This window comes from Somniosus microcephalus, chromosome 14 (assembly GCF_052327205.1).
Source record: "Somniosus microcephalus isolate GS21.2 chromosome 14, FLI_Smic_1.0, whole genome shotgun sequence".
Lineage (NCBI taxonomy): Eukaryota > Metazoa > Chordata > Chondrichthyes > Squaliformes > Somniosidae > Somniosus > Somniosus microcephalus.
Genome location: NC_141000.1, coordinates 100,545,162 through 100,569,021, shown reverse-complemented (window position 1 = coordinate 100,569,021; position 23,860 = coordinate 100,545,162). Strand labels below are relative to the sequence as shown.

At 43.2% G+C, this 23,860-nt stretch overlaps 1 protein-coding gene across 3 annotated transcripts; it reads left to right on the top strand.

Moving 5' to 3' along the window:
• The first annotated feature begins 312 nt into the window (after positions 1-312).
• On the top strand, positions 313-19,508 carry hemk2 (HemK methyltransferase 2, ETF1 glutamine and histone H4 lysine). 3 transcript variants are annotated; one of them, XM_086007043.1, is made up of 7 exons: positions 313-536; positions 8,673-8,804; positions 11,251-11,337; positions 12,094-12,184; positions 14,188-14,271; positions 15,984-16,125; positions 18,746-19,508. In XM_086007043.1, the coding sequence occupies exons 1-7, from the start codon at positions 517-519 to the stop codon at positions 18,850-18,852; spliced, it is 663 nt and encodes a 220-aa protein (XP_085863169.1). In that variant the 5' UTR covers positions 313-516; the 3' UTR covers positions 18,853-19,508. The 3 variants fall into 3 exon arrangements, with proteins under 3 accessions (XP_085863169.1, XP_085863172.1, XP_085863171.1); XM_086007046.1 differs by lacking the exon at positions 313-536 and adding an exon at positions 1,953-2,816; XM_086007045.1 differs by lacking the exon at positions 313-536 and adding an exon at positions 1,953-2,831.
• The last annotated feature ends 4,352 nt before the right edge of the window (positions 19,509-23,860 follow it).

The following is a 23,860-nucleotide window of genomic DNA, read 5'->3' as shown; positions in this document are numbered from 1 at the left end:
AGCTCTGGAATTCCCTGCCTAAACCTCTCCGTCTCTCGTTCCTCCTTAAAAAACCTACCTCTTTGACCAAGCTTTTGGTCACCTGCCCTAATTTCTCATGTGGCTCATGTCAATTTTTTTTTGGTCTTATAATGCTCCTGTGAAACGCCTTGGGAGGTTTTACTATGTTTAAGGTGCTGCGTAAATACAAGTTGTTGTTGTTGGATGTCTGACCGCTTGTTGCTCCAACTTTAAGGGACGTATCACGCATGCGCAAACTTGCGAGCTGGGAGCGCATGCGCAGATATACAACAAAACGCATGCGCAGTTTATTTTTTGCGTTTTCCTCAAGACGAGCAAGATCTTTCCCATCGTTGCCTGGGGTAACCGCGGGATTCGGAGTCTGGCGGCCGTTGCCTGGGGTAACCGCGGGATTCGGAGTCTGGCGGCCGTTGCCTGGGGTTACCGCCGGATTCGAGCCTGCGCTGTAGACGGAGCCGGCAAGTGAGGTTCAGAGATCAGAAAGAACAACAGAAAATGCTGGAAAAACTCAGCAGGTCAGGCAACATCCGTGGACAGAAATTTGAGTTGACGTTTCGGGTCGAACCCTTCTTCAAAACTGGAAAGAAAAGATAGATCGGAGGCAGGGCTGCGATCGGATAAAAGAAACAAAAGAAGTAAAAAAGAGACAATAAAAGGTGTTAGAAGCTAGACGAGATGGTAATAGGCTGAGATTGGGTGTAAAGTGTACTGGCAGGGCAAGTGTTGGGATCGAAAGGCGGGGGTGCTTAGCGAGTGGACGGGTTGTTCCGGCCGGGAGCGATCGTATGAAAGTGGGGCCGCCGCTCTCCTGTGCTGAGGTACCAGAGTCCTGCCGGCAGGTCGTTCTGTGCAGTGGATGCGCGGGGCGCCCAGTCTTGCTGTGCCATTCATTGCATTCGGTGCAATCTCCACAAGGCCCCCGCCGTTTCCCAGGGCCTGACCCAGTTGGTTTCAGGACATCTCCTGCAAACAGTGACCCAGCCCCTCCTACCTGCCAAAGACAGCGTGGGCTGTCCAAAGAAAAACTGTGCACTCATTTGCAGAAAACGGTTTTAGTAGTCACAGAAGTCATGTGTTGGTAACAAGTTAAGAAATTCTAATTTGAAACCCTATGGTCTAATCTCAACAACACTGCAAAATACCTCTTTCTAGTTAATAAAATAAAAACAAAATGCTGGAAATACTCAGCAGGTCAGGCAGCATGTGTAGAGACAGTTAACGTTTCAGGTCGATGCCCCTTCGTCTTTCTAGTTACTTCTTTGGTCAGATCAGAGTGTGCGAGTCATGAGCTGCAGTTTTTAAAGCTAGTAAGGATCAGTTCTTGCCATACCGTCCATGTCCAGGAAATGTTGCAAGTGGAATTTATGGACATAAAAGATTGCAAACATTTAAACATCTCCGTTTATTTCTTAAGTAAGAAGTCACACAACACCAGGTTATAGTCCAACAGTTTTATTTGAAATCACAAGCTTTCGGAGCGCTGCTCCTTCGTCAGGTGAAGTGGAGAGATACATAAAGACACAGCTTATATAGTCAGAGAATAATGCCAGATGATTACAGGTAATCTCTCTACACAGATGCGGCTAGACCTGCTGTGATTTCCAGCAAAAAAAATGTTTTTTTGTCTGTTTTTTGTTTTTCATACAGACCCCAGCAACTGCAACATTTGACCCCATGTGACCCCACCTCATTGTTCTTTGATGTAATGTTTTCCCGACTGACCTGTTTGGACACCATTCACACCTTTGATTGCTGTGATTATCTCTCTGCCGAGGTGTGATAAATGGCAGTTAGAAAGATTACCTGTAATCATCTGGCATTATTCTCTCTGACTATATAAGCTGTGTCTATAGGCATCTCTCCACTTCACCTGACGAAGGAGCAGTGCTCCGAAAGCTTGTGATTTCAAATAAAACTGTTGGACTATAACCTGGTGTTGTGTGACTTCTTACATTTGTCCACCCCAGTCCAACACCGGCATCTCCACACTATTTCTTAAGTGACATGCATCATAATAGGGTGCCCTTTCAGCGCTCAAAATGAGTGAGTTATACTCCTATTGAGTAAGCCACACTCTTATTGTGTGAGATTTCAATGGTATAGTCACACATGCCAATAATTTTCAATCCTTCCTGTTTGGGGGATTGCCTCCAAACTTTGATACACTCCTGGGGACCTCCTGTCCTAATTTTCCAAAGATAATTAACTTCTCCAAATTAATACTGCTGTTATTGCAGAAAACATTTGCATTGGAATGTAGTAAGTTAGAACAATTTACATGTATGTAGTGATGCAGTAATCATCCAAAGCACTTCTCAGAGTAGGAACAGAGGCTGCGCAGTAGTCAAATAATTAGTGGAGATGATCAGAGGCATGGTTGAAGAGGTTTTGACAGTGAGGGGAAAAGTAGCACAGTGATTTGTGCATTGAGTGCAGCTGGAGTTTTGCTAAGTGGGAGAAAAATCATTTAAGTATATTTTGTGAATTTTAGTGTGTTAAGAAGTCAATTATTTGAAGTAAGTTTAATTTTTTAAGGGTTTTATAAACTCTTGGGCAGTTTAAACCGGAAGTAGAATCCGGGTATAAAAGGGGAGGGGCTAGTGCGATGCACGGAGTGCCTTGTGCATTGAGTGCAGCTGGAGTTTTGCTAAGTGGGAGAGTTCGGATAAGTGGGAGGTGAGGGTGTGTTTTTTGCTCTGTTTTGTTCCCCACTCCCAGGCTTAGACAGCACTGCGGAGACAGAGCAGCGAGACGAGTCAACCAAACAGGCCCCACAGACAGTATTCAAGGAGGAGGTTGGTGATCAGCTGGTTGGTTGGTTTTCTTGGTGTTCTTCCTTCTCTTCTCATTTATACCTTTAAGTTGGTAGGTCGTATTGAATAGTGGTGTGATATTATCATATATATCCGGGCAGGGTCTTCATAACTAATAATAAGAAATTTAATTAATTATATAGAATGGAGCAGGTGATGTGTTACTGTTGCGAGATGTGGGAGCCGGTGAACCCCATTGAGGCTCACGGTGATTACATCTGCGACAAGTGTTTGCTGCTAGAGGAACTCAAGTTCCATGTTATGGAGCTTGAGACCGAGCTTCAGACACTGCGACACATCAGGGAGGGGGAGAAGTTCCTGGACTCTATGTTTCAGGAGATGGTCACACCTATGAAGTTAATTACTGCAGATGTAGTCCGTGGTCAGGAACAGGACGGTGTGACTACGAGTGAGGAAGGTACAGGGATCCAGGATGTAGTGTTGAAGGAGACGCAGCCCTTTTTCTTGTCCAGCAGGATCGAGGTTCTTACTCCCTGTGAGGGCGGGAGCGGGGACTGCAGGGAGGATGAGCAACCTGGCCACAGCACCGTGGTACAGGGGGCCATTCAAGTGGAGGGAGTAAAAAGAAATGTTGTAGTGGTAGGGGATAGTATCATTAGGGGGATAGATAGGGTTCTCTGCAGTCAAGAGCGGGAGTCCCGAAGGCTGTGTTGCCTGCCCGGTGCCAGGGTTAAGGACATCTCTTCTGGGCTGGAAAGAAACTTGGAGTGGGAGGAGGAGGATCCAGTTGTCGTGGTCCATGTTGGTACAAACGACGTAGATAGGACAAGGAAGACGGTTCTGTTAAAGGAGTATGAGCAGCTAGGGGTCAAATTAAAAAACAGAACCTCAAGGGTAATAATCTCTGGGTTATTACCTGAGCCACGAGCGAATTTGGCTAGGATAAATAAAATTAAAGAGTTAAATGCGTGGCTCAAAGACTGGCGTGGGAGAAATGGGTTTTGCTTCTTGGGACACTGGCACCAGTACTGGGACAGGAGGGAGCTGTTCTGTTGGGACGGACTCCACTTGGCCAGTGCTGGGACTAGAGTCCTGGCGAATCATATAACTAGGGCTGTAGAGAGGGCTTTAAACTAATTAGTGGGGGGGAGGTTTCTAGAGAGCAAATAATAGAAATGACAACAGAGAAGGTCATAGACTTAGGTAGCAGTGGGGGAATTAACAAACAGAATGTGTCAGGAAGGGACAGAAGGTATGGAGTAAAAAGTAAAGTACTAAAAAGGGAAAAAACAGGAACTAAGTGTTACAAAACATATTTGAAAGTTCTTTATCTGAATGCACGTAGCATTCGTAACAAAATGAATGAGTTAATGGCACAAATAATGACATATGGGTATGATCTTGTGGCCATTACAGAAACATGGCTGCAGGGTGACCATGACTGGGAATTAAACATACCAGGTTATTTAACAATCAGGAAGGACAGGCAGGAAGGGAGAGGAGGTGGGGTGGCTATGTTAATAAAGGAAGGAATCACTATAATACAGAGAAATGATATTGGGTCAAAGGAGCAGGATAGTGAAACAGTTTGGGTGGAAATAAGGAATAATAAGGGGAAAAAAACACTAGTGGGTGTAGTCTATAGGCCTCCGAACAGTTGCAACTCTGTTGGACGGGGTATTAATCAGGAAATAGTTGAGGCTTGTAATAAGGGAACAGCTATAATTATGGGGGATTTTAATTATCATATTAACTGGACAAATCAAATTGGGCAGAGCAGCCTAGAGGATGAGTTCATTGAGTGTATTAGGGATGGGTTTCTTGAGCAGTATGTAACTGAACCGACCAGGGGGCAAGCAACCTTAGATTTGGTCCTGTGTAATGAGACAGGATTAATTAAAAATGTCCTAGTAAAGGATCCCCTTGGAATGAGTGACCATAACATGGTTGAGTTCCATATTCAATTGGAGGGTGAGAAGGTTGGATCTCAAACAAGCGTGCTGAGCTTGAATAAAGGAGACTATGAAGGCATGAGAGCGGAATTAATTAGAGTGGACTGGGAAAATAGATTAAAGGGTAAGACGGTACATGATCAGTGGTGTACATTTAAGGAGTTATTTAACAACTTCCAAAAAAATATATTCCACTGAGGAAAAAAGGGTGTAAAAGAAAAGATAGCCATCCGTGGCTAAGTAAAGTAATTAAGGATAGTATCCGACTAAAAACAAGGGCATATAAGGTAGCCAAATCTAGTGGGAGGATGGAAGATTGGGAAGTCTTTAAAAGACAGCAAAAAATAACTAAAAGATTGATTAAGAAAGGGAAGATAGATTATGAAAGTAAATTAGCAAAAAATATAAAAACAGACAGTAAAAGTTTCTATAGTTATATAAAAAGAAAAAGGGTGGCTAAAGTAAATGTTGGTCCCTTAGAGGATGAGACCGGGAAATTAATGGTGGGAAACATGGAGATGGCAAAAACACTGAACAATTATTTTGTATCAGTCTTTACAGTAGAGGACACTAAGAATATCCCAACACTGGACAAACAGGGGGCTCTAGGGGGGGAGGAACTAAATACGATTAAAATCACTAAGGAAGTGGTACTTGGTAAAATAATGGGACTCAAGGCGGATAAATCCCCTGGACCTGATGGCTTGCATCCTAGGGTCTTGAGGGAAGTAGCGGTAGGGATTGTGGATGCATTGGTAATAATTTTCCAAAACTCCCTGGACTCAGCAAAGGTCCCGGCAGATTGGAAAACTGCTAATGTAACACCCTTATTTAAAAAGGGTAGTAGGCAGAAGGCTGGAAACTATAGACCTGTTAGCCTAACATCTGTGGTTGGTAAAATGTTAGAGTCCATTATTAAGGAGACAGTAACGGGACATTTGGATAAACATAATTTAATAGGACAAACTCAGCATGGTTTCATGAAGAGGAAGTCATGTTTGACAAATTTGCTTGAGTTTTTTGAAGAAGTAACATACAGGGTGGATAAAGGGGAACCAATGGACGTAGTGTATTTAGACTTCCAAAAGGCATTTGACAAGGTGCCACACAAAAGATTATTGCTCAAGATAAAAAATCACGGGATTGGGGGTAATATTCTGGCGTGGGTGGAGGATTGGCTCTCTAACAGAAAGCAGAGAGTTGGGATAAATGGTTCGTTCTCAGATTGGCAACCAGTAACTAGTGGTGTTCCGCAGGGGTCAGTGCTGGGTCCCCAACTCTTTACAATCTATATTAATGATTTGGAGGAGGGGACCGAGTGCAACATATCAAAGTTTGCAGATGATACAAAGATGGGACGGGAAGTAGTGAGTGAGGAGGACATAAAAAACCTGCAAAGTGACATAGACAGGCTAAGTAAGTGGGCAGAGATTTGGCAGATGGAATACAATACTGGAAAGTGTGAGGTTATGCACTTTGGCAGGAAAAATCATAGAGCAAGTTATTATCTTAATGGCAAGAAACTGGAAAGTACTGTAGTACAAAGGGATCTGGGGGTCCTGGTGCACGAAACTCAAAAAGTTAGTATGCAGGTGCAGCAAGTGATTAAGAAGGCCAATGGAATGTTGGCTTTTATTGCTAGGGGGATGGAATATAAAAACAGGGAGGTATTGCTGCAGTTGTACAAGGTATTGGTGAGACCGCACCTGGAATACTGCATACAGTTTTGGTGTCCATACTTAAGAAAAGACATACTTGCTCTTGAGTCAGTACAAAGAAGGTTCACTCGGTTAATCCCAGGGATGAGGGGGTGGTCATATGAGGAGAGGTTGAGTAGATTGGGACTCTACTCATTGGAGTTCAGAAGAATGAGAGGCGATCTTATTGAAACATATAAGATTGTGAAGGGGCTTGATCGGGTGGATGCGGTGAGGATGTTCCCAATGATGGGTGAAACTAGAACTAGGGGGCATAATCTTAAAATAAGGGGCTGCTCATTCAAAACTGAGATGAGGAGAAACTTCTTCACTCAGAGGGTGGTAGGTTTGTGGAATTTGCTACCCCAGAAAGCTGTGGAAGCTACATCATTAAATAAATTTAAAACAGAAATAGATAGTTTCCTAGAGGTAAAGGGAATTAAGGGTTACGGGGAGCGGGCAGGAAATTGGACATGAGTCTAGGTTCGGAATGGTCATGGCCCTGTGGGTAGTGGAGTGGGCCCAGGGGCCGTGTAGCCTGGTTCTGCTCCTACTGTGTTCTAATTCTGTGTTAGATTTCAGGAGATGGTTTTATTCCTGTTCCTGGCTGGGGTGGAGATCGCCTTTACAGAAGGTAAGTACTGTAGAAAATATAGGGACAGAGTGATCTCCTGGAAGAATTTCGATCGCCTAGATGGGTCGGAGAGGAATTTCCCAGATTTTTTTCTCCCAAATTGGCCATTGGGTCTTTATCTGGTTTTTCGCCTCTCCCGGGAGATCACATGGGTTTGGGTGGATGCAGAGTGATAGAAGATTTGAGGTTAGGGTCAGATCAGCCATGATCTTATTGAATGGTGGAGCAGGCTCGAGGGGCCGATTGGCCTACTCCTGCTCCTATTTCTTATGTTCTTATGAAAGGATTAAGGGGGAGTTTCAGAATGTATAACTGAGATGATTGAGAATCGAGTATGCTAGTAAGTCACCAAATAGAGAGATCTGATGACAACACAGGCTAGTTTGAAAACCTGTGATGTATACGATTAGTATTCTGTTTAAGTGTTTGTTGTGATATGGAGTGGTAAAATAGGTGAAATATTCTATGGATTGGGGCTGTGTTACACCTCACAAACCAGAAGGTTCCTCACATGAGTGGTAGAATTTACCACGTTCGACCTGAGATGCAGTTGTTTACTTTGACTGTCAGTGTTATTTTTAATCGCTGTAGTAAATCCTTTTTCTTTGCTGTGACATCCTGAACCTACTTTGAGGCCTTGAGTTCCTCCTGGGATAAGACTTCTGAAGGTCACCTGACAATAGCTTTGCTGGACCTGAATGCCTATCGGGTGCATGGCTTGGGTATTGTGGAGGCATGTCCTTTTCCCCTAAGTACAGACCCAGAATCTTCTCTTTGATTTGTCTGTTTGGGATCTCTGTGACCTTAAAATTATACAGTGGAAGACTAGCATGCAAATGCTTAAAGGATTCAAATGAAATGCCTTCCTCTGCTATTTTAACAAAGGCATTCAAACATTTCTGTTAAAAAGAGGGGGTATAATGATACTATTGTTCTGCAGCCAAAATTGCGATTTTAAAATTAGGAATTTATTTTAAAATTAGGTCTGGAGGCAGGAGTGATCATTTCCTGCAGCTAGAGTCCAATCATTCATACAGGACTTCTGTTGACACCAATGTTGGTAATCATTTAGCAGTTGGATAGGCTGGAGCTCCCTCATGGCGAATCTCCAGTTCAAGGAAACAATTCATAAAGGATTTTTTTTTGTGGGGATTGGGGATGCACTCGAACCAGGAATCAGTGATTGAAAAACCCAACCGGATCTGCAAAATACCTTTTGGATTACCTGTGTTATTAAAGAGATCAAATAAAATTAAAGCCCGAATCGTTCCAAGACATTAATGTGTGGCAAAAGGTTGCTCTATCAGTATATTCCAGTGCATTTTACATTGAAATATGGGATCTTGATACTTGGCCCACTTTTCCAGTAAAGAACATACGATTAAAAAAAGCGTGGTACATTACTTGGTGAGTGTTGCTTGTTTTCCACATTTCTGTCAGGTGATTAATATATATGTTTTTCCTTCAACGTTATGCTCACGATGTAGATGCTAATCTGAGGTTACATGGTGGTAAGAAATAAATACCACCACTTGTGCTATCAACTAAGTATGATTACTGAAGAGAGTAATTTGTTCCTTTTTTTTTTAAATAGGAGGATGTTTTCAACACCTTACAGTTCACATGTTGGCCGTGGAGAATATACTGATGTGTATGATCCAGCAGAGGACACCTTCCTATTAATGGATGCCTTAGAAAAAGATGTGAAGGATATAAAGCAACTCTGGTACATCATCAGCTGAAAGATAACAAAACATGAGATATGCAAATACATCATTTTTTTTCTGTCTATTTTTCAAGTATATTATTGTTTATTATCTCTATACAGTATATCAATTATATATAACATTATAGGCGATCTCCTATAGTATTGCTCGTGGTAAATCAGATGATATGTTATTTTATAAGCACAACAACAACTTGTATTTATATAGCACCTTTAACGTAGGCACTTCACAGAGGCATAAGAACAAAATGGATGCCGAGCCGAAGGAAGGGGTAACTAAAACCTTGATCAAAAAGTTTTAAGGAGGGTCTTGGGGAGGAAATTCAAGAGTGTGGAGCCTAGACGGATGAAGTTGCAGTTGCCAATGGAAGGCATTTAAACACAAGACTTAGAATTTTAAATTTGAGGCATTGGGAGACTTGTAGGTCAGTTGGGAGTCAGTGTAGGTCGGTGAGGACAGTGGTGGTGGGTGAGTGGGACTTGGTGTGGCATAGGATACGGGCAGCATAGTTTTTAGATGAGCTGAGGGAGGAGGATGAGAGGCTGGCTAGGAGAGAATTGGAATACTCGTCCGACGGTGACAAACGCATGGATGAGGTTTCAGAGCAGATAGGCTGATATAGGAGCAGAGGCCAGCAATGTTACAGGAGGTGGAGGTAGGTGATCTTTGTGATGGAAAGGATAGGGGCTCGGAAACTCAGCTCGCGGTTCAATAGGATACCGAGGTTGCAAATAGACTGATTTAGCCTGAGACAGTGGCTGGGGAGGGGGATGGAATCGGTGTCAAAGGTCCAGGGGCCAAAGATGATGACTTCAGTCTTCTCGATGTTTAGTTGGAGGAAACTGCGGCTCATCTAAGACTGGATGTTGGACAAGTGATCTGACAACACAGAGGCAGTGGTGTCGTCTGCATACATGTGGAAGCTGGCCCAATGTCTGTGGCTGATGTTGCCAAGGGGCAGCATGTAGATGAGGAAGAGGAAGGGGGTCAGGATAGACCCTTGGAGGACTAGGCAATGGTGTAGGGGTGGGAAGTGAAGCCATTGCTAGAGATGTTCTGGCTATGATTGGATAAATAAGAATGGACAACAGGAGAGATGTTGGAGAAGGATAGTGTCGTTGGCTGTGTCAAAGGCTACATAGAGGTCAAAGAAGGATAGGGCACAGTGGTCAGAGTCACAGACGATGTCATTTGAAACTTTGATTAGGGCTGTTTTGATGCTATGACAGGAGGAAATCTGATTATAGAGAGATTCAAACACAGGAAAGATGGGCATAGATTTGGGAGGCAACAAGACTTGCAAGGACTTTGGACAGGAATGGCAGATTGGTGATGGAGCGGTAGTTTGCAAGGGCAGAGGGGTCGAGGATGGGTTTTTTGAGAAGGGGGTTTTGAAAGGAAGGGGGACAGTACAACGTCAACTAGCATAGGAGACAGGAAGAGAAATTTAGTGGCATTGGGGTCAAGAGTGCAGGAGATGGGCTCCATGGACATGAGCTCAGAGGGGATGGTGGAGATGGGAAACTAGAGAGAGACGGGGATTCAGGGCTGATTGGTCTCTATAGACCATGTGACTGCTACATTTCCCCTATAATTGGTCCATATATTGACCACATTGTTAGGGGCCAATCAGATGTGACATATAGTACATATACGGGCTGCCATCTTGCTATGTGACCTGGACTGGGCAGTTTGGAGACTGGTCCCCTGGTCTGCCTTGATGCTTTGCTCTGCTTTTCTGGTGTCTATCCCTACTGTCCTCCTTTTTCTCCTGACCTGGCATGGCCCCAGCCTCCCCATTCCTGGGCTTAGTGTCAAGTCTTCCACCACCAGCTCCGTCCATTAAAAGGTAAAATAATTACTGTAACTAGCAATCTTAGAAAATGTTTTGAATGTTAATTACTGACACAGTATCAAATACAGATGAACAGCCAATGGAAGCACCTTGGATGTAGTTGTGAAGCAAAAACAATTCCTGCACTGTGAGAATTTCTGTGTGCTGATTACAGGGTAGCTGTTATCTCTTTACCCTTAGTTTTCTCCCATTCTCTCCTGAAGATGCTGTCTTTTCTCAGAGTAAGCTATGATGGGTAGTGAAAGCCAGGTTCCTCACCCAAGCAACCATTGTTCTTGATGGCATCTAAACTGTACGTCAAGGAAGAGAGGTGCACAATATTGTTTTTGTCCATGAGTAATGTTACGACCAATCAAATAATAACTGAAAAGTTTGTGTTTCAAGCATTCTGTGACAATTAGATATGTAATTTTGACAGATACCAGGTTCCACATTTTCAGGAACAGAAATATATTTACAAACCAGTTGAAATATTTCTTGTATTTAGATAGTTTTATTGTTTAATTCTGTGAACAGGCCATGGCATATATTAATAGCACAAATGTCGCCTACTTTCTATGGAAGAATGAAAAATCATTTTATTTTTCCAGCCCCAGGATCTGCCTCGAGGTTGGAGCAGGATCCGGCGTTATCTCTGTATTCCTAGCTTCCATTATTGGGCCTACCTCTTTTTATCTGTAAGTAGCTGATCTGATGGATTTTTATTCATTCTGGAGTGATAAATAGGTGAATGTCAAAAATTAATATCTGGGCTACAATTAAAATGAGCCCAGAAGTGCATGAATTCCTGTATGGTGGGTTTATGATCATGGAGAGGCTGTCATGTAGGTGAGCGTTGGACAGGGAGTCGGGATGTGGAAAGGCATGAACAGGAGTTGTGTCCTTCCAAAAGTGTAGAAAGTGTTGGCTACTTCTAGTGACTGATTCACAGAAACCCCACAGTGCAGATAGAGGCCATTTCGGCCCATCGAGCCTGCACCGACACATATCCCACCCGATCCCCGTAACCCCGACACATATCCCACCCGATCCCCGTAACCCCACGTATTTAATCCCCCTAACACTAAGGGTTAATTTATCATAGCCAATCAACCTAACCTGCACATCTTTGGACTGTGGGAGGAAACCAGAGCACCCGGCGGAAACCCACGCAAACACGGGGAGAATGTGCAAACTCCACACAGACAGTCACCCGAGGCCGGATTCGAACCCGGGTCCCTGGCGCTGTGAGGCAACAGTGCTAACCACTATGCCACCGTGCTGCGTTAGCATTCACTTTGGAGTCCTGCTTATTACAGATTTTAATTGGCTTTGTGAAGAGCTAAACCATTGCTATTCAAAGTTTTAGCCTCATTTGCCAACAGAAGTGATAGAAAAAGGTGAGATTTGAATCCTGATGTGTGTCTTTTTAAACTTACCTTTTTCATTTATAGCTGTACAGATATTAACCCTTTGGCTGCTGCTTGCTCAGTGGAAAGTGCAAGATGTAATGGAGTCAACATCCAGCCAATCATTACTGACCTGGTAAGTCATGAGTTCCAGATAGCCTACAAACATTCTTCTCGAGTATTGTACAGGAAACTTTGGTTTATCCGGAGGTTATATGTCCAGAATACTCGATCTAACGGCAAAAATCAGGAGCCGTTTTCTATGTTTTTTTAGTTCTCGTTGCTTTTTTTTCCCAGTCAAGCACTGCAAGGTCTGTAGCTATAGCAACAGCTTCAGCTACAGACGCTTGCAGCTGCAGCCGATTGTTTTGAAGCTGTTGCTAAGCAACAGGGTTTGTTGATTCACACGGAGCTTCTCAGTTCTGTATGTTTAAACATTAACTCTGGTATGTCCGGCACTTTTGATGTTACGGCACCAGCTCGGTCCCGTCAGTGCCGGATATCAGAAAGTTTCCTGTAATTCAGTGACTGTCCAGTGCTCTTTGTCTACAGCGCACTGTTTGTAACACAGTTTGCTTCTGTCCTGTAAAAACATAATTGGCAACATGACTGATGCAGTTGCCTACAAAACAGCTACTGCACTCTAAAAGCAGTTTACTGCATGTTGAGATATATGAGAAAAATGATAAAGTGCTATATAAATACAGTACAGGGCTTTCATTTTTTTTCTTTTTCTTTTTACCTACTTCTCTTTCTTTCTTGTTGCATTACTTAATTGGCATTAACAATAATTAATTCAAATATAATTAATCTTTGCAAATTATAGCCATAACATTTTAATTTCAAGTGTGGTGCAGTGGATTGGTGTCACACCACAAAGTGGTAAAATGCAAGTCCATGCGCTCATTTTTTCTTAACTGTTAATTTCCTAATCTTGGCCATAAATTGGTAGAGGGTGGCATAGTGGTTAGCACGGTGGCATAGTGGTTAGCACTGTTGCCTCACAGCGCCAGGGACCCGGGTTCGAATCCGGCCTCGGGTGACTGTCTGTGTGGAGTTTGCACATTCTCCCTGTGTTTGCGTGGGTTTCCTCCGGGTGCTCCGGTTTCCTCCCACAGTCCAAAGATGTGCAGGTTAGTATGATTGGCTATGATAAATTGACCCTTAGTGTTAGGGGGATTAAATATGTGGAGTTACGGGGATAGGGTGGGATATGTGTTGGTGTAGGGGTTACGGGGATCGGGTGGGATATGTGTCAGTGCAGGCTCGATGGGCCGAAATGGCCTCTATCTGCATTGTGGGGTTTCTGTGATTTCTGATTCTGTGGTGGCACGGGAGGCCAAATTATTTCTTGCAGCAAAGGAGAGGAAACATGAGGGAGAATTATGCTCGAGTGTAGGCCACAGTACTCTTGTCAACTTAACAGAGCACGGGTAGGTCACCCGCCTACTTTCTTGAATTGGGACAGTGCATGATCTAAGGAGACAGGCGCCTTGTAGAGGTATTGGCCTAAGCTTTCCATCTCTTTCTCCAAACCCAACAACCACCACACCATCACCACTGCATTCCTGCCAGTTTCTGGTGGCCAGCTGAGGGAAATTGATGTTTACCCATGTGTGGGTTGGGGAGGACACATAGTAAAGCGTATGGAATTTGCCATGTTTCCCACCATTTGTGCTTTTTGAACATTGAATGCAATCGATGGAGAGGGCCTATGCAAGCACTCTCAGCGGGGCCTTGTATCGGCTCCCATCAGTGAAATGGCATTCTCTTAGCATTTTTTTTTCGACATGCTGCTTGCTGGCCACCTTCTCCTGCTGCTGCCATGGCAGGTCCCTGATGCTTCCCCAGACTGGTGTGAGGCTGGGGAGTCCACTTCCCATATGTAAGTGACCATAGGGCCAGAATTACATTTGGGGCCAGGTAGCATCTCTGGGTCGAATGAAAGTTCCACCCCGCCAGATATGCATCCCAATCAAGACTGGATGGAAAGCTCAGGCCAATGAGTCTAATCGTCAAAATAAGTAACAAACTGAAAAGTTAACTTGGAAAAGTTAACCTCATGGTTCATTTCTGTTCCCTATACTAAAACTGTTTAAAATTAACTGAATTGCTTTTAATTTTTCTTCTTGTAAACAGGTCACAGGATTATTGCCACGACTACAAAATCAAGTTGATGTGCTAATATTTAACCCACCTTATGTTGTGACTCCCTCAGAAGAAGTGAGTATATATTTGTGAATAATAGTTTAACAGCCTAACTTTCTAAATATTTTTTTGTGCAACATTGCTCGAGCTCGAATCTAGGCTGACACTCCAGTGCAGTACTGAGGGAGTGCTGCACTGTCGGAGGGGCAGTACTGAGGGAGTGCTGCACTGTCGGAGGGGCAGTACTGAGGGAGTGCTGCACTGTCGGAGGGGCAGTACTGAGGGAGTGCTGCACTGTCGGAGGGGCAGTACTGAGGGAGTGCTGCACTGCCGGAGGGGCAGTACTGAGGGAGTGCTGCACTGTCGGAGGGGCAGTACTGAGGGAGTGCTGCACTGCCGGAGGGGCAGTACTGAGGGAGTGCTGCACTGCCGGAGGGGCAGTACTTGAGGGAGTGCTGCACTGTCGGAGGGGCAGTACTGAGGGAGTGCTGCACTGCCGGAGGTGCAGTACTGAGGGAGTGCTGCACTGCCGGAGGGGCAGTACTGAGGGAGTGCTGCACTGTCGGAGGAGACTTTAATCCAAAGCCCCATCTGCCCTCTCAGGTAGATGTAAAAGATCCCATGTCACTATTCGAAGAAGAGCAAGGGAGTTATCCCCAGTGTCCTGGCCGATATTTATCCCTCAACCAATATCACTAAAACAGATTATCTGGTTATTATCACATTGCTGTTTGTGGGACCTTGCTGTGCACAAATTGGCTGCTGCATTTTCTACATTACAACAGTGACTACACTTCAAAAGTACTTCATTGGATGTAAAGCGCTTTGGGACGTCGTGAGGTCATGGAAGGCGCTGTATAGAAATCCAAGTTTTTCCTTTCTTTGATAAGCTGCTCAAAAGATCTGAAGTAGTCAGCTCCCAGAAATATTCAAAAACAAGTCCTAACCTAAGTAGACTTGCTCTCAGTTGTGGTAATGCAAATTAAATCATGTTGGGGTTCCTGGCTGATAAAAAAGACCCACTTGGACAATGTGTCAGTCTCTGTCTAGCTGCCATTATAACGAATGGTATCTTTCTCGGTCCTAAATGTTGATCTTGGTGCAACCATGGCATTAGTGAATATTACTCACAGAAGGCCATGAGAAAGAACTCCCCTTCTTCAGCCATGCCTCATAAGTGCTGGAAAGGTAGAGTAGAGAATACCTGCACCAACCTGAGAGGCGATGCAGCCAGTTGAGGCCAGTAACAAAAAAGTATTTTGGAGATCCACCATGTAAGTTTGGTGATTTTAAAATATCAGGTTGTACCTGGTTCTCTGTCTGGCTTGAATGCTTTTGTAGTAAGCATTTCCTTTTGGTATCGGTGTCCTTTTTGGATGACTGTCTGGGGACAACAAGGCCATGAAAAATGTCATGCTTCCACCACCCAGCATTGACGTTTGTGTAGTTGACCTGTTTCAGGTTGTTTGGAGAAGGGAAAGAAACGTTTTTACTTTATTTACTCAGTACTTGTTGGACTGAACCTACAAGAAGAAGGCACCCGATTGGTCTTTGAAAATAGACCAACAACACGCCATATTGAGAACAGATTTAACAAGATTTAGTTTAATTGAGGAGTCAGATAGTGGCACAAGATCAAGAGGAGTAAAAATGCTGAACAAATTGGAACAAGAAATATCAAAGTTACACGAGTTGTATTTCAATCATTTTGAAGAATATAAAAAATCTTGTAAATATATATCTGCAGTAAGTACTAGTGTATTTACATATTGCGTTTTTTTTCCCAGGTAGGTAGTCGTGGCATAGAGGCATCTTGGGCTGGTGGAGAAAGAGGTCGCGAGATCATGGATAGGTTGTTTCCTCAGGTCTCAACCCTTCTGTCCAGTCAGGGATTATTTTATCTGGTTACAATTCAGGAAAATGACCCAGGTGAGAGAATGTGATTTCATACTAATGATGGCTAAGAGTTTATAGCCAAGCAAAGGTGAGGAAGGTTCTCGGCACATTAAATCTCTTGGACCTGTGACTGTGTCCGTCTCCTTTTCTCGCCCTTCAACAGAATGGAGTGTGCTGTTATTTTTGTTTATTCTTGAACAGTAATTTTTAAATGTCAATCAGTATATGGAGAGTAAATACCATGGGTTGGAGGGGAGGGGAAGAGTGTGGAGAAAAAAAAACTAGAAGGCATTTCACTCTTGATCATTCTCATCAAGTTACCAGCAGTCAGATGAAGAATAATAATCTGCCTGCCATCTCAAGCAGAAAATGATGTATGTCACCAGGGGAGGGGGAGAAAAGAATACCCGTTTATTGTGGTTTGTGGTGTGTTCTTTTTTGTTTGCTTGTGTTTATAACCGTGAATACTGATAACCACAACAGGGAGTTGGCTAAGAGGAGTTGCAGAGTGAGAGCGCTATATCAGTTAAGATATTATCAGTGGGTTTATCTTCCTCTCATTGTTGGGTCCAATAGCTCCTCCAAGCCAGTTGTTGAGAAGGTATCATTAACACTTCCTTGAAACAAATATACTCATATAATCAATAGAAATAGAGATAAAACAATAGGGGGGGAAATTCGTTAGCCACCATTTTGGGTCGCTAACATCGCCTAGGCGCTAAATTTAGCGTCCGGTGAAAAATAGCGTCGGCAATCGCTAACCTCAGTGTTAGCGCCCCAAGAGGGAGGTGGGGCGCTAATTCAAGCACTCCACTACCTTCTTAGAGCGAAAACCCTGAATATCGGGGAGGTGCCATCTGCCACGTAGTGCTGCTGCATAGAAGGGCTCCTCCCATCATTAAAGGGGAGGTGCCAAGCCCACAACTCTGCTGGGCCCTACCTGGACCACCGGGGTGCCGTGCCAGCAGCCCGGCACACAAGAGGAGTGCTGGGCTGCCAGATCGCGGCACGGACCCTGCATTGAAAGACGTAACGGTTGCGACAAGTAAGTCAGACAATTTTGTTTTTTTCCCCGCCCGCCACCCCCCCTTTACTTAACGCCCCGCGAGCCTCCTGCCGCTCTGTTCCCATCCCGTGAATCGGTCGCTGTCATTGCCCGGCGCAGATTCAGGGGGCGCGGGCCAATTTTGCAGGCAGGGCAAAAACGAGGCGCTGCGCACGGTGATGACGTCGTCATCGCCTGCGCAGCGGAGCAGGGCGCTCCCGGTCACCGCCGGTGCTAAACTCCCGCTGAATTTAGCGGGAGTCGTTAGCGGTGCCACGCCCAGACGAAAAGTCGGTTGTGCCCCATTAACGTCCCCCCCCCCCCCCCCCCCCGGAGGCGCTAACGGGAGGCGCAAGTGTAGCCCTAGGATTCTAAAGAAGTTCATATGCAAAATTTGTGTACCTATTCTGGTTTGGTCATGCTGTTGCTGAGGACAGGTGAGCTGACTGCACCCAGATTTCTGCTTAAGCTAATCAAGAGTTAGCAATCGGAAGATATGCATTAGTTGCCTCACAATTATCTTTCTGCTTCCCCAATGGAAGGTCTCCCCTCAGCATTGTAACTGAAAACCAAATTGGAGGGGGGACCGCATCAGTATTTCATAATCCCATGCTTTAGCGTGCTGCAATATTGTACGACTTGAGCTCTGTAGGTTTGTTTTTTCTGTAAATATATATTGTATATATATAATAGCAAAATACTGCGGATGCTGGAAATCTGAAATAACAACAGAAAATGCTGGAAATACTCAGCAGGCCAGGCAGAATCAGATCAGTTCTGATGAAGGGTCCCAGACCTGAAACGTTAACTCTGTTTCTCTCTCCACGGATGCTGCCTGGCCTGCTGAGTATTTCCAGCAATTTCTGTTGTTTTTTTTTATTATATATTTATATATATTTAATAAACCAACATTTGTCCAGAAATGTATTTATGATTTTTTTAAATTAAATATATATAGTTAGGGAATCCAATCCCAAATCCAGCCTGCCCTACCTCCCACTATTCAATTTCTGTATTAGCTGGAATAACATACGTGATAATTCTTGCTTCACTGCTAATGCACCAATGGGAGGGAATTCGAAGCCTTAGTGTCCTGTCTCTACTTTGGCGGAAATCAGTTAACTCAGCACAAAACTACGAATGAAACCTGTTGATCTGTGTGGCCCAGTTACTGCTTTAATCAGCTGAACCATCAGGAATACAAATCGTTGATGCTTAAAAGGAGTACTGATGGGAGGACTGTTTAGTTTCAGTTCAGTCCATTTTATTGGAATTAATATATGCTTGGGAAAAATGCTGAGGTAATCTCTATCTAGTCACAATGATGCTATAGAAAGGTTCATTTCTAACTGTGGAAGAATTAACAGTCCAAGTGATGGAAATAATAAAGAAATAGAATATTTAATGGAGAGATTTTTCAATTTTTAATTACAGTTGCCTCTGTGTCTATATTTCTTAATGGCACATCAGAAATTTTCTAACGATGTCTCTTCTCTCTAAATGTTGCTCACTTTCTAATGCAATGTCTTTGATTATTCATTTACGCATGTAAAATGCTTCCCTCTCTACTAAAAACACTGCTGCTAGTATGTTTGTGTTCTTTTACAGAGGAGATAATACAGTCGCTAAAGAGCTCTAATTTGAAAGGGACTGTGCTTATTTCGAGGCAAGCTGGGAGAGAACGCCTTTCAGTGCTGAAGTTTTGGAAAGCCTGATTGTTGGGTTACAGTTGCCCTCCTTGTTCATCAGCATCCTCAAAAACCGTAATCCTAGACAGGAGAGAAACAGACAGTTCTACTGCTTCCTCTATAACTGCCCAGGGAGATTTGAGCATACCAGTTTCTAATTGATGCAATCCACTTAGAGTACTGCAGAAGGTCTGGAACATTTTCTGTGTAAAACTGGGGTGATGGTTCAGTATGAATGAATACAGGAAGCCACTGTACAGGAGACTTGTAACTGAGAGGAATTTCTGAGCACTGGTCTTGAAAGTCAAGGAGTCAATTATAATGTACCTAAGGTTGCTTAAGCCAAAACAACTGAAAGTATCTGCAATGACTTTTAAACTAGCTGAGTTCATCAGTACTACAGGATGCCATGCTATGAGGTTCCTATTCAGTACAGTAACAGTGAAGGAAAATAAATAGCTGCAATCGAGCTACAAAGTGAAGGGGATATTGTGATGTTTATAACAGAATACATGGGAAGATCTGAAATCTGTTGCAAAAAAAAGACCCAACACCTCTCTGTATCCATAATGCAATACATATACATAATGCAAAAAAAAAAGACTTGCATCACAAGATATTTGTAAAAATTATTTTCTGTACATTTCTAATGCAGTATGATTAAAGGAGAATTTATTAAAAAAGGTATGGAATTTAATTCATAATCCCATATATTGAATGTAAAATGTTCAAAATGAAAATAACACGTTCAATTTGTAAATAAATCTAAAATAATAGTATAAAGTTGCCTAATTATGTGATATTTTCCACCACTACTTGGCATCTGTTTCTCCTCTGTAAAGTACCTTGGGAGGTTACTGGGTGCTAAAAATGCAGGTTATTGTTCTGGATGTTTTACAACCTTGGGAGCTGCACCAAGTGATCTATCAAAGCTGTATGTTACTTCTTTGAAAAATGGTACAATTGAAAAAAGCTGTGCCACTTCATTTGGACATTGCAGAAACTGTACCCATATGGAACTGAGTTTACTGTATTTTCTGATCATCCCTTGGGTTGGTTAAACTCAAGATGAAACAAAAATGCATGATTATTGAGATGGATTATCACCCAGCCTGGCTAAATAAACAACTCACTAGACAGCTAAGGAGCTTCTTCCCATATCTTATCCATTTTAGAACTATTACTATTCTAATTACCTACCTGCTGAAAATAATTTGACTATTCTTTAAAGAAGCATGTTTATTCAGAAAGCCTGTTTGAAATTGCTACTCAATTTTCCCATCCTCCAGTTCCATAGTTGTATCCATGTCCTTGTCAGTGGAGATGCAGTGTGTATGAAGGAGATAGGGAGAAATGGTAATGGTAGTGTACATTACAACAGTGACCACAAATTACATCATTGGCGGTAAAGCACTTTGGGATGTCCTGAGGTTGCGAAAGACGCTATATAAATGCAAGTCTTTGTGATTATAGACCTGTGGTAGTGTTTGTTGTGGTTCTATAAACTTCAGAAAGCATATTAAGCTAAGATGATGCCTTTGTCGGATGAGACGTTAAACTGAGGCACCGTCTGCTCTCTCAGGTGGACGTAAAAGATCCCACGGCACTATTTCGAAGAAGAACTGGGCAGTTCTCCTCGGTGTCCTGGCCCATATTTACCCCTCAATCAACATCACTGAAACAGACTAACTGGTCATTATCACATTGCTGTTTGTGGGAGCTTGCTGTGTGCAAACTGGCTGCCGCGTTTCCTACATTACAACAGTGACTACACTTCAAAAAGTACTTCAAGTGCTTTGGGACGTCCTGAGGTCGTAAAAGGCGCTACATAAATGCAAGTCTTTCTTTAAAGTTCAATTTTAAAAAACAAACATCTTTTTGATGTTTTTAATCAAAACAGGTGAAGAGTCAAAAGTCGGAGACACTGAAACAAGGCTTTTATTGACTTAGAAGGTAACACACAGAGGAGAATGTATCTTCCATCCAGAGGTCTGCCGTACTGGATGTGCTGCAGGCTGGGCCAGCTTACATAGGAGCCAGGTATGGGCGGAGCCCTACACACAGTACAATACAATGGAAATGAAACTGAAACCAACCACAGTCACAGGCAGAGAAATACTGATGAGTGATGAATGGAATATTTCATCACAGAGTGCGCACAAGCAAATAAGTTACATGCTGACCAGGAGTGTAGCAGGTTGAGTAATGTGCTCTTTGGTCCTTCCGCACGGCTGGGTCAAAAAAATTAACCACCGAGCTTTTTTAACGCGTGTCCTGTGCAGGAAGTTCAAGGTAAGAGTCTGATTTCATATTTTTTCTAGATAGAGATAAAATGCTGGAAATACACAGCAAGTCTGTCAGCATTTAAAAAGGGTAGAGAACTTTTGTCAGAACTTGAAGATAAGCAAACCCTTTTATAAGTTTTAAAACAAAAAAGGGAGGGGAGAATAACAGGTAAAGGTCCCCAGTCAAATATCCTGTGGATAAAGAGGAGCTGCTACTGAGTTTAAATAGCCTCCGAGTGGATTAAAAACACACTGGAAGGAAGTGAAAAGTGCTGGATGACAAATGAAGGTAATCTCGGGCACACCAGGAAACGATGTGATAAAGACAAAAGGTGCTTATGTTAAATCTTAGCTGTCTTTACCGTTTTCCTACTAGTTAATAAGAACATAAGAAATAGGAGCAGGAGTAGGCCATTTGGCCCTTCGAGCCTGCTCCACCATTCAATAAGATCATGGCTGATCTTCTACCTCATCTCCACTTTACCGCACCATATCCTTTGATTCCCTTAATATTCAAAAATCTATCGATCTCTGTCTTGAATATACTCAACGACTGAGCCTCCACAGCCCTCTGGGGTAGAGAATTCCAAAGATTCACCACCCTTCGAGTGAAGACATTTCTCCTCATCTCAGTCCTAAATGGCCGACCCCTTATTCTAAGACTCTGACCTCTGGTTCTAGACTTCCCAGCTAGGGGAAACAACCTCCCTGCATCTACCCTGTCAAGCCCTGTAAGAATTTTGTATGTTTCAATGAGATCACCTCTCATTCTTCTAAACTCTAGAGAATATAGGCCTAGTCTACTCAATCTCTCCTCATAGGACAACCCCCCCATCCCAGGAATCAGTCTGGTGAACCTTCGTTGCACTCCCTCTATGGCAAGTATATTCTTCCTTGGGTAAGGAGAACAAAACTGTACACAATACTCCAGGTGTGCTCTCACCAGGGCCCTATATAATTGCAGTAAGACGTCTTTACTCTTATAATCAAATCCTCTTGTAATAAAGACCAACATACCATTTGCTTTCCTAATTGCTTGCTGTACCTGCATGTTAACTTTCAGTGATTCTTGTACAAGGACACCCAGGTCCCTCTGAACACCAACATTTCCCAATCTCTTACCATTTAAAAAATACTCTGCTTTCCTATTTTTCCTACCAAAGTGGATAACTTCACATTTCTCCACATTATATTCCATTTGCCATGTTCTTGCCCACTCACTTAGCCTGTCTATATCCCCTTGAAGCCTCCTTGCATCCTCCTCACAACATACATTCCCACCCAGCTTTGTATCATCAGCAAATTTGGATATATTACATTTTGGTCCCCTCATCCAAATCATTGATGTAGATTGTGAACAGCTGAGGCCCAAGCACTGATCCTTGCAGTACCCCACTAGTTAGTCTGCCAACCTGAAAATGACCCGTTTATTCCTACTCTCTGTTTTCTGTCCATTATCCAATCCTCAATCCATGCCAGTATATTACCCCCAATCCCATGAACCCTAATTTTGTTTAATAACCTCTTATGTGAATGCCTTCTGAAAATCCAAATACACCACATTCACTGGTTCCCCCTTATCCTGCTAGTTACAACCTCAAAAAACTTTTAACAGATTTGTCAAACACGATTTCCCTTTCATAAATCCGTGCTGACTCTGCCCAATCCTATTATTATTTTCTAAGTACCCTGTTACCACGTCCTTAATAGATTTTAGCATGTTCCCTACTACTGATGTCAGGCTAACTGGTCTGTAGTTCCCCGTTTTCTCTCTCCCTCCTTTCTTAAATAGTGGGTTTATATTTGCTACCTTCCAATCCACGGGAACCATTCTAGAATCTATAGAATTTTGGAAAATGACATCCAATGCAGCCACTATCTCTATAGCCACCTCTTTCACAACCCTAGGATGTAGTCCATCAGGTCCTGGTGATTTACCGGCTTTCAGTCCCATTAATTTCTCCAGTACTATTTTTTTACTAATACTAATTTCTTTCAATTCCTCATTCTCGCTAGAGCCTTGGTTCTCCACTATTTCTGGGACGTTTTTTGCGCCTTCTTCTGTGAAGACAGACACAAAGGCTATGAGTTTTCTGGTCGATGCGGCTTGGGGGCGGGACAGCTGCCTTCTGGGTTCCACTCCCGCCCCCAACAACGTCCGACGCACAGACGCGATTTTGCATCAATTGGCCTTGTTAAGCCCGCCCTGTGGGCTTGCTGGCCAATTAAGAGGAAGCCAGTGTCAGATGATGTCATTTGATGACGCGTCATCTGCCAGTTTTCTTAAAGGGGCCATGCACAATTTTTTTTGATAGCTGATTTTTCATTATTTGACAGCAAACACTGACAATCACTGAACAAAGGTGAGCCCTTGCACAAAGGCTCTCCAGTGACTCCCTCCTTAGGCTAGAACAGATGGCAGCTGCAGGTGAAGTTACAGAAGTGATCTGTCACTGGTGAGAGAGGTTCGCCCAATAAGGTGGAACTACACAAACAATTCAAAATTTGCCACCTACAGAAAAGTCTAAATGCATTAAAAATGATTTTCCCAACATTTCCTTACCTCTGAAATTCATCAGTGTATCATTGGATCCTTCACATCACTTCTGCAACTGTCATCAGTGTACAAACATTACAGTAGACCCACAGCACACGTGGTGTCCGGACATTGGGAAGCCCGCAGTAGACCTGTCAAAATTACAAAAAGCCTCTTAACTGCCTGTAAAAAAACTGTTAACAAGCAATTAAGT